Below are 12,716 nucleotides of genomic sequence, written 5' to 3' on the forward strand. Positions count from 1 at the left end.
TAGCAACTAAATAATAAAGTTTTCTAATAACTACTGTTTTCTAGTCCTGATTTATAAAAATGCAACAGCTCACCTCTCTTAGGATCTTACTAACATTCTGTTTTAAATCTGAAGGCTCGGCTTCTTAGTTCAGAAATCAAGCCTTCGCACTCAACTCAACAGAAATAACGGCATTTTATTTTCTACTATACATCTCCAAAAACCAGGTAAACCTACTTACAGCCACCTGCGGCAGCAGCTGTAGCTGCACCTGCTGGAAAACTGGTTGGGCGCTTTACGTTTTGCGCATTTCTTCATACTTCTCATCGTAAGATCCTTTTCCCCGGACGTAGAGCAGGCAGGGTGCCTCTCCCAGCATCCCAACAACTGTGATTATGGTTTGATATTCCACGTCCTCCCTGTTTATAGGGAAAAAAACACAATCTAGGAAGGCGGGTGGAGGCCTGCTAGTCTTAGAGCTGCCTGCTAGTGGCGATGTCACGCCACGTACATTTAAACTCCTCTCCCAGAGGGATCTCCAGCCACAAACACTGATGCAGCATGCGAGGAAGCCCTGAATGTATGCAGTTACTCTATATTATGGAAGGTAGAAGTAGCAGGATTAAGCTCTTGCTTGCTTAATTTATGTGGTACTCTGCCAGTTAAAATCTCGCAACTGTATGCTAGCTGTGTTGCACACCTGATTTTAACCCCCCCAAAGTGGATAAAGAAAACTTGCTGTATCTGCCTCAGGTCTTTTAGGGCAGAGTTAACTTACCCTCCAGCCTTCCAGAGTTTGCTGGAAACTGAACTTCAGAATCCAACATCTGGAGGGGGCAAAGGTTAGTAACCCTTGCTTTGGGAGGTTACTAGAAGTGGTGAATTTAGCTTTATAATGTGCCCTAATTCTAGCTCCTTGACACAATTTATATTTAATACGCAAGTATTGCTCTCTGAGCAGGGAGCCCATCTGCCCTAAGATACTTCTGCAGCTACTGCTTTCTTGTACACTGAAGACCCATAGGTTACCCTTTTGTAAGGAAAACAGTTCTGCTCCAGCTACCTCCCCACTGTGAACTGCAAAAGTTATCAGAGGAAGCACTTAGGAATGCAGACACTGCAGCCAATACACGAGGAAACATGGTTTCATAAAGCCCCCCTAATTTACCCCTAATTTGGCAGCTTTGGTGGTAACCCTACAAAAGCAATGCAGAACATTAACTCGCTTCATGTCCTACCTTGGGGTGAAGCGAACCACCAGAAGTGTTTTGGTAGGCACGCTACTTTGATGTGCTTCAAGAACGCCGTTATTTGGGGAGATGGAAAACACTTCAGGTTCTTTGTGCCGCTCATTTTTATCTGTAAGAGGAAGTGAAAGAGCAAAAGGTATAGTGACATTCTTAATGAAAAGAAAGCGTCACTAACGTCTACTTGCACCTTTACCAGTTGAATAAAATGACCACTCTGCTTCTGATAAAGTTGTTAACAGTTGTCCTGGCTTCCAGTCTACTGAATTCATTACTCTAATTTATCCAAAATTGTTTCAAAAATACACTGCAGTTTGCAAATGTGTGTCCTTCATTCTAATGCACCATTAACACAATGAGCTCCCACCTTTTTTTGGCAGAAAGGAGATCTACAAATGTTCTAAATTAAACAGATTCTATGATTTTGTTAAAAAATAAATGGACATTCTCACAATGCAGCTTCCAAGCATAGGAGCCGCCTTAACAGAGTGGGAGATGTCAACCTCCCGATTTCTCTTACCTAGCAAAGCTGTCCAGTAGCTCCTGCATCCACTTGTATTCATCACAAGGACAGCTTCGGACCTCGTTTGATTAACGAGGCAGATTTCGAAATCAATCGTGTCACAAGAGAGCCCAAGTACTGGGACAGTGAGGTATGCAGCCATGGGCAGTGCCTGCAAAGGTATAAAACAGGGCAAGAACTTTTGATAAAGGAGGAATTCTGCACTGATGAGGCAAAGCAGACTGGGAAGATGATAGGCCAGAGCAGATCTATGGTAATTGTCCATATACATAAGATGTGCAGCTAGCTTGGTGCAAGCATCCCACAGCATTTCTAGTGCAGCTTCTAGGTGTGGACACCAGATCTCTTTGAGGGCCAATGCCAACTAAATGGATGCTTAAAAAATAACTGCTAAAAATCTGGGGGTGAGTTGTAGGATTACACACTCCCTCCCCTGGCTAAGTATAACTCTCCCAAGCTGCATAAGCATTTCTGCCAGCGCCAGATCTAACCATAAAGCACATTCCGATGGACCTCCACACGGGAGCCGTTGTTTTCTGGAGTTTTGTTTCTTTCTGCCGCAGGGTAAAAGCAGAAATCTTAAGACTGCTTCTCTGGGCAACAGCTTCCTAACTGTGCCAGCCAATCAGCTCTACGCACAGCCAGACACTGCTGCAATCAGGGAGACCTTGTTGCTCTTGCAATTCGGTTTGGCAGTCCATATTTCTGGCCAAAAAAAGAAGTGGGTACGGCAAGGCAGACATGTCTGCTCAGCCACCCACCCCTCTTGAAGATCCAACTTGTACTTAAAAACTAATAAGCTTTGGAAGACTAGTAACTGGTCTGGGGGTTAATAAACCTGTCCTGCCAAAGGTTGTGTATAAAATAACTTTAAAATATGAAAGAAGGTTGCAGCAATATGTGGTAAAGTGGGCTTAAGCAGGTAGAGGCGATAAATCAATATATTCCCATACTTGCATTGGCACAAAGTACAGGTGATAAGCAAAATGTGTGTAAGTGGGGAGCCCTGTTGCAGTAAATACAGCTTCTTGCCCAACAGCAGCTGAACAGGGTAGCTCCCATATGCCATTGTGAAGCCCTTGAGAGTCTTTTTTTCTGGACTTTTGGCTCACTGACATCAATCTGCATACCTGGGTTGCTTTGTTACTGTATTCAATGATGAGATTTTGCTTAAACTCTAGGATTTTGTCTCCGTTTTCAAGCTGTAGCACTTGAAGCCCAGGCAGGAACTGGTCTTCCGGGAGATGTTGGTAGGTTAGTAACTCCAGGGATGTGTGGAATGACACCTTTACCTGTGTGTAAGCCAGGCCAAATATGTTAATGACAGAACCATGTTTGCAGGAAAAACAATGGGCTGTACATTATTATTATTAAAATTTGTATACTGCCCTATACCCGCAGATCTCAGATTGGTTCACAGAATAAAATCACAATATAAAAACACAAAATACATAATCAAAATAAAAACAACCCAATAAACCTCCGCAAAAACATTTTAAAAGGGTATTTGATGTCAATCAACCAAAGGCCTGGTTAAAGAGGAACGTTTTTGCCTGGCACCTAAAGGTGTATAATGAAGGTGCCAGGCAAACCACCCTGGGGAGACCATTCCACAGACAGGGAGCCACTGCAGAGAAGGCCCCGTTATTGTGTTGCTGCCCTCCGGACCCCTCATGGAGGTGGCACACGAATAATGGCCTCAGGATGATCTCTGGGTCCAGGTAGGTTCATATGGAATATGAGGTATTGCAGTCCAATAAAACACAATGTCGTAATCTCTTACTGGACCAACTTCCCACGGTGAACAGATGAGCAGGCTCTTGAATTACACAGAACTCTTGATCACATACAAGACAACAGAAGAAGCCAAGCCAGTCATTCTGCATAGAATCATAGAATCATGGAGTTGGAAGAGACCACAGGGGCCATCGAGTCCAACCCCCTGCCAAGCAGGAAACACCATCGGAGCACTCCTGATAGGGAATGGCTTGTTCAATTACCATATTGATGCTAATCAACCAGTACAAACAGGTTCCTACTTTTAAAATAGGGGCCCTCTTGACTTGCAACACCAGTTCTCTTAATGATTATACTGAGTTTGAACTGAAGGGACTAAATGCAATTAAAAAATGTAAATGCAAAAAATGAGAAGGAAGGTGCTTCGGTGCGGTGACATTTATCTTTTAGCACTCCCTGCCACTGCGTATCAGACACGACATGCAGTGGCGTAGCGTGGGGGGTGCAGGGGGGCCGGCCGCACCGGGCGCAACATCTGGGGGTTAGGGGGTGCAAATTACTTGCCCCGGGTGCTGACAACCCACGGTACGCCACTGATGACATACACCTTCTCTGTTGCCTTTCTGATGCCTGCTAAAGACATTCCTCTTTCAACACACCATCTAAAGACTTTATCCCAATCGGGATCAAGGATTTGAACTGATTCTATGCATGTGCTGCCTCTGTTTTAAACTGTTTTACCTAATAAATATAGTATTGTCACAATAATGACTTAAATAGACATTGGATAGTTCTCTCCTTTTCTTTGACAGAGTTCCTACTTCAAGATAGTACCGTATTTTTCGCTCTATAAGATGCACAAGACACACCTAGTTTTTGGAGGAGGAAAACAAGAAAAAAAAAATCTGAATCTCAGAAGCCAGAACAACAAGAGGGATCGCTGCGCAGCAAAAGCAGCGATCCCTCTTGCTGTTCTGGCATCTGGGATAGCTGCGCAGCCTGCATTCGCTCCATAAGACGCACACACATTTCCCCTTATTTTTTAGGAGGGAAAAAGTGAGTCTTATAGAGCAAAAAATACAGTAGTTTAAATGGTAAAACTTCCTTGCAAAACGGCTTATGCTTCTAATCTGAAGCCCTGGTCTCCCTCCCTGGTCTGTGTCACTTTATTTCTTTATAATAGAACTTCGGTACCAGTGAAAGTAATGGGGCGTAAGTTTTACTTAGTCCGCATCCAATCCACTGCCGGTTAAAGCTTCAAGATGAACCTACCAGCATATTTTCCAGAGGATAGAGTAAAAGGTGCTGCTCCCCATTTTCACTGTCACTGTGGGGTATCTTCAGGTTCTTCTTGGGGTCTACGCCGGACACAGAGAAGGGCGTCGTCAAAACCAGCTTGAAGGACAGAGGAGTCTCTGTGTTGTTGGTGAGCTTCAGGTTAAGGGTTGTGGCTGACTGTGTCAGTACCTAAAGGATTGAGAGAGAGAGCATATAACATAAAAGGGCATACATCCCATCTATGCCCTTTTAAAATCTGTTTTTTTTGGGGGGGCTATTGGGTTGTTTTTATTTTTATGTATTTTGTGATTTTATATATTGATATTATTCTGTGAACTGCCCTGAGACCCCGGGTATAGTGCAGTTAATTAATTAATTAACCGCCCTATACCCGGGGGTCTCAGGGCGGTTCACCGAATAAAATCAATAAATATATATATAATAAATCAATAAATATATAGAGAGATATAAAATCAGCAATGGATTTTAAGTTTAAAAGTGCAATAGGCATATAAACATATAAAAACTTTAGACTACCTTAGAAAAATGACCCAAAGTCACCCGTGGATCTGGGTTTGGGGATTTTCTTAACAAACTAGATTGAATCGGGGGATGGTCTGCGCCTACAGATCTGTGCGCAGAATCTGGCGACAATCCGGGTCGCCGTGTGGTCTTCGCCTTATATTGTGTGTGTGTGTATGTACACACACACACACACACACACACACATATATATATATATATATATATATATATAAATGATATTTATTAAAAGTTTAGAGATTACAGAAAAGAGAAAAAGAAAACAAACAGCAGAAAAATTAACAACATATACATTACAATATATAAAAAATAGATAGAAAAAAATAAAAATAAAAGTACAGCAATAACAATAAAAAATAAAAAATAAAACACACATCCAATATTCCATCTCTTTGTCTTTCATTTACTTGTTTCATCGACCTCCTCACACCTCCCTTTTTGTATTCTAGTTTAATTATTTGTTTCAGCAAATTCTTTCCATCTTTCTCAATTTTTATTGGAAAAATTATCTTAACAGTCTAACCTATTGTATATTGTTATATTGTATATTGTTTTAAATGTTTGTTTTGCTATTGGGATTGTAGTTCCATTTGTGTTTCTCAAGCTGGTCTCTGACCGTAATAAATTTCATGTTCATATATAAAATCACAAAATACATAATAAAATTAAAATTAATTAATTAATATTATACACAGGCAATTCCCCACGTATGTACATTCAATTCATGCATGGCTGCATATATCTGGTGCTGGGAAATAAATAATTTCAAACTGCAAAAAAGGAAAAAAAACAGCCCAAAAGCACTTTTTCTTGTTGCGTGGCAGTGCTTAATTGTTGCCAGTCGCTAAGTGATTTGCGGGGAAATGTTGAGAAACAAATGATCAAAATCAAACCCGCATCACATCCCCAGGTCCCTTACAGTGCATCCCCGCACTGGATTCTGAGTGTGACTGTTTCATGGTGCACTTTCAGAGCCTTGTTCCGTGAGGAGGAAAGACACAACATTTCGAGGATCTCAAAAGTAGGAAAGGAATCGGGACTACTTACGCCCATGAGGGGCTCGTCTGGGATAAGGGCGCTGGCCAGAGCGTGAAACACCAATCCGCTCTCATGATCCATCTCAGCAGTTAGCCTGCAGGAAGAAAACCAAAGGCCGTTCAGTCTTGCCTAAGCAGGACCGTAACCCACTAATGTGATTATATGAGGCACATTCAGTGTAGAGCATGCCCACCAAGCTTGGATCTGGACTGCTTTCAACAAGCTCTTAGAGCAGAATTATGAACATGTCCATAAACGTTGCACTAGGCTGCAACCCCAAGCACAGTCATTGTGGCCTAGAAGAGGAGGAAAGAGCCAACTTTTGTGAATCTTCTACTTGAGGTTTTAAAGTCAACCTGGCCTGGGGTTGAAAACGACTCTCCAGTCTGTCCCTCCCTCTCTTGGACTACAATTCCCATCATCCCTGCCCTTCTACTGTAACCATAATTTTATTCATTGCCTGTATTTAGTATGGGCGTTATTTTATGACATTCATATGTTGCCACCTTTTAATAATAATAGCAGCAGAGCAGTTTATGAATGAAAAGCAGTTCATTTCTCCTTTAGCTAAAGCAACTATAAAATGAATAAAGCAGTAAAACTCAAAGCTGGTGAACCGGGTTCGCTTCCCCGCTCCTCCACATGCAGCTGCTGGGTGACCTTGGGCTAGTCACACTTCTCTGAAGTCTCTCAGCCCCACTCACCTCACAGAGTGTTTGTTGTGGGGGAGGAAGGAAAGGAGAATGTTAGCTGCTTTGAAACTCCTTAGGGTAGTGATAAAGCAGGATATCAAATCCAAACTCTTCTTCTTCACCACCCAACATCTGCTTGTGCAGCTGTGAGCACCCAGCCCTCTCTGTCCCAAAAGCCACCCCATCGCTTCGGGTATGGCACTTACAAAGCCGGCTTGACAAACGCTTGCAGGTCAATCCGCAGAGGTGCAACGGCATAGCCGTCTCCACGAGTCACTTTCCCAGGGACGTTCCGAACCATCTGGTGGAAGGGAATAAAAACATATCAACGGTTACCGTATTTTTCGCTCTATAGGACGCACCCGACCATAGAACGCACCTTGTTTTAGAGGGGAAGAACAAGAAAAAAAATTATCCCCCTCTCTGCTCAGCGCCCCTTCAGCAGAGCGGCAGGAGAAACGGAGCCCCTTCCATTTCTCCTCCCGCTTGGCTGAAGGGGTGCTGCGCAACTTTCCCTCTCTGCCAAAGCCAGGAGATTCTTGTTCTCCTATCTTCAGCAAAAGCAACGCAAAGCCTCTGGACTATGGAGGGAGCGCTCCCTCTGTGCTTCAAAGGCTTCGTGTTGCTATCGCTGAAGCCAAGGAGCCTGCATTCGCTCCATAACACACACACACATTTCCCCTTAATTTTGGGAGGGGAAAAAGTGTGTCTTATAGAGCGAAAAATACAGTAATTCGGGTTGCAGCTCGATTTGTGTTACGGCCGTTCTCAGGAGCGGGGGACAGGCAGGACCTGCCATGACCAGAGCACTTTGGATGGCGAGGTGTTTCTTCCCAAGATGGTTCCCATTTGGAAGAAAATGGCTTTGTTTGCACTGCAAGGTTGCCAGGGATCCTAGGTTACCATCTTAGTATGTGCAAAGAGCTGGACATGGAGCAGCGATGCAAGAAACTGGAGCCATGATAGGCTTCTGACCTGATAGGAGGTGATGGAGCTGTGTCACCATGAGCCTAACCTGCATATCTGGTTGGGCCACCTGCTGGGGAAGACTCAGGGAATGAATCTGGCTTATGCTCATGGGCTGTCCTGAAAAACAGCACCATTCCTCAGCACACCTTCTCTCTACTTCGGGAGGACTAGGTAGGATGACACATGGTGGTAGGGCGGTGAGAGCAGGGTGCTGGATAAAGCCTAAGGAACACAACAAAGCTGGAAAAGAGAGAAGTCGGATGGGATGGATAAGGAGGGAAAGGAAAGGCGGTCTTCTCTTATCCATACCCTGCTATCCAGGCTCATGAAGCCAAGGGCAAAACCTTCGCATTCAAACTTATTGATGATCTCTGGCAGCATCAGCGGAGTGAAGGAAATGTGGATGGCAGCAGCACCACCTGCGGGGACCACCTGGGCACAAACAGCTGATTAGGAACACTGAGAGGACAGGTGGTTCTGCATATTCAGGAAGCTTGAGGTCTGTATTTCAGAAACAGCTGTCCCCTCCTCCACCCCCACATGTGGCAAACAACTTGCGAAGCCAGGGAGGCTTCAAAAATATTCTGATTTTTGGGGAGAGAGGAAAGGTTGTGTTTTGAACCCCAGCTGCCTAGGATCAACCTCGTGTCCTGTTCCTGATGAGAGCCAGTTTTCTAAATATACGGAGCCCTCAGAGCTGAGATTGTAGGAGGTGGAGGGCCCACATTCTTAAATGCTCCGCCACATAGTGTGAAGAAGACTATTAAGTAACTCTCCCCTGCACTTGTGATATCCTGAACCTGCATCGTAATCCAGAATCCAACCACTTCAGTCAATCACCTTGTTTTGAATAATAAACAAAAAGCCTGGCCTGTGGAATGTTCTCCCATCAGATTTCAAGGGAATAAACAACTATCTGACTTTTAGAAGACATCTGAAGGCAGCCCTGTTTCAGGAAGCTTTTAATGTTTGATGTTTTGTTATGTTTTTATATTCTTTTAAAAGCTGCCCAGAGTGGCTGGGGGAACCCAGTCAGATGGGTAACATATTATTATTATTATTATTATTATTATTATTATTATTATTATTATTATTATTTACTACTGTGAGTTAAACCACAGAGCCTAGGACTTGCCGATCAGAAGGTCAGTGGTTCAAATCCCCGCGGTCCCTGCTCCTGCCAACCTAACAGTTCAAAGCACATCAAAGTGCAAGTAGAGAAATAGGTACCGCTCTGGCGGGAAGGTCAACGGCATTTCCGTGTGCTGCTCTGGTTCGCCAGAAGCGGCTTAGTCATGCTGCCCACATGACCCGGAAGCTGTATGCCGGCTCCCTCGGCCAATAAAGCAAGATAAAGCAAGATGAGCGCCGCAACCTCAGAGTCGGCCACGACTGGACCTAATGGTCAGGGGTCCCTTTACCTTATTATTCTATTCTATTTGGAGAACACAGGGAAGGATTCATAAATACATGGAAACCCCCCCCCCCAAGTTTAGTCTTTTCTCGTGTCGAAAGCCTCTCTTCCCTCCCTCTCTCCCATCTTTTCACCCCTTGGCTTCCAAGGTCACAGGAGGGCAGCTAGAACATACCACTTGCTTGGGAGTGATGCAGAAAGGATAGTCGGAGGGCACCCCCTCATGGGGCCGGATGACCACCGAGATTATTTTCTTGAGGACGGTTGGTTGCCAAGAGTCATCATCGCTGCTGCTGCTGCCGCTTCCTCCTCCTCCTCCTTCGTCGTCCTCCAAAATTGCATCTAGACTCTATGGCAATGAAAAATACGGGTTGTGAAGGATCAGAGAGGGAGGAAACTATAGTGGTACCTCGGATTACATACGCTTCAGGTTACATATGCTTCAGGTTACAGACTCCGCTAACTCAGATAGTACCTCGGGTTCAGAAATTTGCTTCAGGATGAGAATAGAAATCGTGCTCCGGCGGTGCAGCAGCAGCAGGAGGCCCCATAGGCTAAAGTGATGCTTCAAGTTAAGAACAGTTTCAGGTTAAGAACGGACCTCCAGAACGAATTAAGTACTTAACCTGAGGACCCACTGTACATAAGAATAGCTTGCTGGAACCGGCCACTGGCCCATGCAGCCCAGCATCCTGTTCTCATAGTGGCCAAATGGTATTCAGAGCCACTCCATTAAGTGTGACGGTAGAAGGCCAGTAGCCACCAGAGTGGCATGTTATTCATAATGGCAAAAGGGGCTTCTTCTATTTTTTAAACAGAATGGAAATCTAGGAAGGAAAGAAAGCCCTAGAGAAGCTTCTCAACCTGTGGGTCCCCAGATGTTGTTGGACTACAACTCCCATCATCCCTAGCTAGCAAGGCCAGAGCTCAGGGATGATGGGAGTTGTAGTCCAACAGCATCTGGGGACCCACAGGTTGAGAACCGCTGCCCTAGAGCATGAGGACATCCAATGAAGGTTCAGGATAGAAAAAGGAAAGGACTTCTTCACTAGGGAACTTGGTCCTCCAGGAAGCAGTGATGCCCACCAACTTGGATGGCCTTAAAAGAGGACTGGACAAATTCATGGAGGAGGAGAGGGCTATTTATGGCTACTAGTCAGGATGGCTGTGCTCTGTCTCCATCCTGGAGGCAGCAATGCTTCTGAACACCAGTTGCTGGAAGCCACAGGAGGGGAGAGTTGCTCTTGAGCTCAGGACCTGCTTGCTGTTTTCCCACCAGCTACTGTGAGAACAGGATGCTGGACTTGTCAGCATCGCCCTTGAGCCAGTGCCACCAACTGGACTCATCCACTTCAGCCCCGACTGGGCTAGGCGAGCTGGGTAGCACTTCCAGAGACCACCTTCTGCACAGGAACAGATCAAATTGCTGTGGACTCACAGCTTAGAGTTGTGAGCACCAGATTCACTTCCACAAGTAGACAGTCGTCACACAGCAGAGTATAGTAGAGTATATAAACAACTCGGAGAGCAGCTCTGTAGAATGTCTTCTTTATTCTGTCTACAACTATAATACAACTATATACAGAGCTTAATGGGTTCTCTAAGCATAAAGAATGCTACACTACACTGAGTGTCTGCAGCTGCTCTTAGCAGCAACCTTATCTCTACACACGATCTCTAACACTCAGTCTCTCTCTCTCCGACACACTGACTGACTGACTTGGTGCTGGAGTAGAATAAGTAGAGAGCAGACCACTGCTCCTCCTCTCTGAAGAGTCAGCAGAGATCTCAGGAGATTCTTGGATATGGGAGGGGTGAAATGTCCTCAGGACTAGATGGGCCCCTGGCCTGATCCAGAAGGCTCTTCTTATGTTACGAGGGAAAGGTAAACTCATGAAGAGACACAGAAGCCAAGACCAAGATGAACCACCTCGAATGAAGGCAGGAAATAGGCTGGGGCTGAGGAGGACCAAGTCATGCCAACTGCTTTCAGGTGCATGTTCTGCCTCTGAACGACAGATGGAGCCATAACCCACACAATGGGGCTTCATCCCAGGAGAAAAAGTTGATTCTCTGCAATTCCACCCAGGTTGGCCTGGTCCGCATGGAACATTAAACCACAGTTCAAAACAAACGATGGTGTCTTCTTTGCACGTACGTTATCTGCTGTTCTTGCTGCACCTCCAGGATGTCTGAACCTGGGCTCGTGGTTTGATCCTCTTAAAGCAAAACTACAATTGGAAGCGCAGCCCCAGCCCTATGCAAAACTCTCAAGGTCCGGCCTTTCCCAACCTGGTTTCCCTCCGGATGTTTTCAACTGCAACATTACTCTGAGCCCTAACCAGCAAGGAGAACCCAGAGGCTGAGAGGGGGAGTGTGTCAGATGGAAAATGAATTGATAATGATTCATACAAGGTGTGACCAGAAAGTTTGGTGGTCACAGAAATTGGACATTGAGAAATATTCGAACATACATGCCTTACAGGCTTTCAAAGTAAGCCCCCTCTGATATAATGCACCATTGACAACGTTCGTAGAACTGTTGGAAACTTCTGGAGAAGTCCTCTTTTTGTACTGCGTTCAGTTCCCTTGTTACAGCAGCTTGGATGTGTGAAATGTTGGAAAATCTGTGCCCTTTCAGTGCAGATTTCCGTTTTGGAAAAAGAAATAAATCCGGTGGGGCCAGATCAGGAGAATATGGAGGGTGGGACAACTCAGTAACCTCAGTAATGATTTCAAGTGGAATAAGCAATTCTTCCACCATCATTCAGATGGAAAACGCCTATCCCACATCAATAACTCACGAACTCTGTCGACATCTGAAGCAGCCGGTCTCCCAGACCGAGGGTCATCTTCAATGGTTTGCCACCCTTCACGGAAACGCTTAAACCACTCATATACTGTCTTTCGAGTTACAGCTTAATCTCCGTACACAATTGTGAGCATTTCGTGGGTTTCTGATGCCGATTGTATATTCAAATATTTCTTGCTGTCTGATTTCTGTGACCATTCACCAAACTTTCTCGTCACACATTTTATATATTAGTAACTTTGTATTAATATAGCATTTTTATACGTAGCTGTGTCTTTCTGTAATATTTTAAGTCTGCCTGTTGTTGCTTCAGTTTTTTGTCCACCACTTGCATATATATTTAATATATCAAGCAGTATAGAAATCAAACAATCTAATCGCAACAACATTTAGTGCTCACTAGGATGGAGAAGCCTGCTCTAGTTTCAAGCCTGGAAAGCAACACCACTGAAAAATAATGCGACTGGAAGGAAGGAGAGTTGTA

General features: G+C 44.7%; 1 protein-coding gene across 2 annotated transcripts in view; it reads right to left on the reverse strand.

The window, feature by feature from the left end:
- Window positions 1–155: 155 nt before the first annotated feature.
- The window catches only part of DLEC1 (DLEC1 cilia and flagella associated protein), a 47,561-nt gene continuing 35,000 nt past the window's right edge, over window positions 156–12,716 (reverse strand). The window contains exons 30-39 of one of the 2 annotated variants that reach the window (XM_081931453.1): window positions 9,596–9,769; window positions 8,316–8,438; window positions 7,244–7,338; window positions 6,355–6,439; window positions 4,759–4,953; window positions 2,880–3,041; window positions 1,747–1,900; window positions 1,218–1,338; window positions 251–398; window positions 156–212 (exon numbers count right to left, since the gene is read on the reverse strand). In XM_081931453.1, the coding sequence (XP_081787579.1) occupies window positions 275–398; window positions 1,218–1,338; window positions 1,747–1,900; window positions 2,880–3,041; window positions 4,759–4,953; window positions 6,355–6,439; window positions 7,244–7,338; window positions 8,316–8,438; window positions 9,596–9,769 (1,233 nt within the window). In that variant the 3' untranslated portion in view covers window positions 156–212; window positions 251–274. Of the gene's footprint in view, window positions 399–1,217; window positions 1,339–1,746; window positions 1,901–2,879; window positions 3,042–4,758; window positions 4,954–6,354; window positions 6,440–7,243; window positions 7,339–8,315; window positions 8,439–9,595; window positions 9,770–12,716 lie in introns of both variants that reach the window. The other variant, XM_081931452.1, reaches the window with a different exon arrangement.

The sequence above is a fragment of the Podarcis melisellensis genome (genome assembly GCF_964234715.1).
Source record: "Podarcis melisellensis genome assembly, chromosome: 12".
Taxonomy (NCBI): Eukaryota; Metazoa; Chordata; class Lepidosauria; order Squamata; family Lacertidae; genus Podarcis; species Podarcis melisellensis.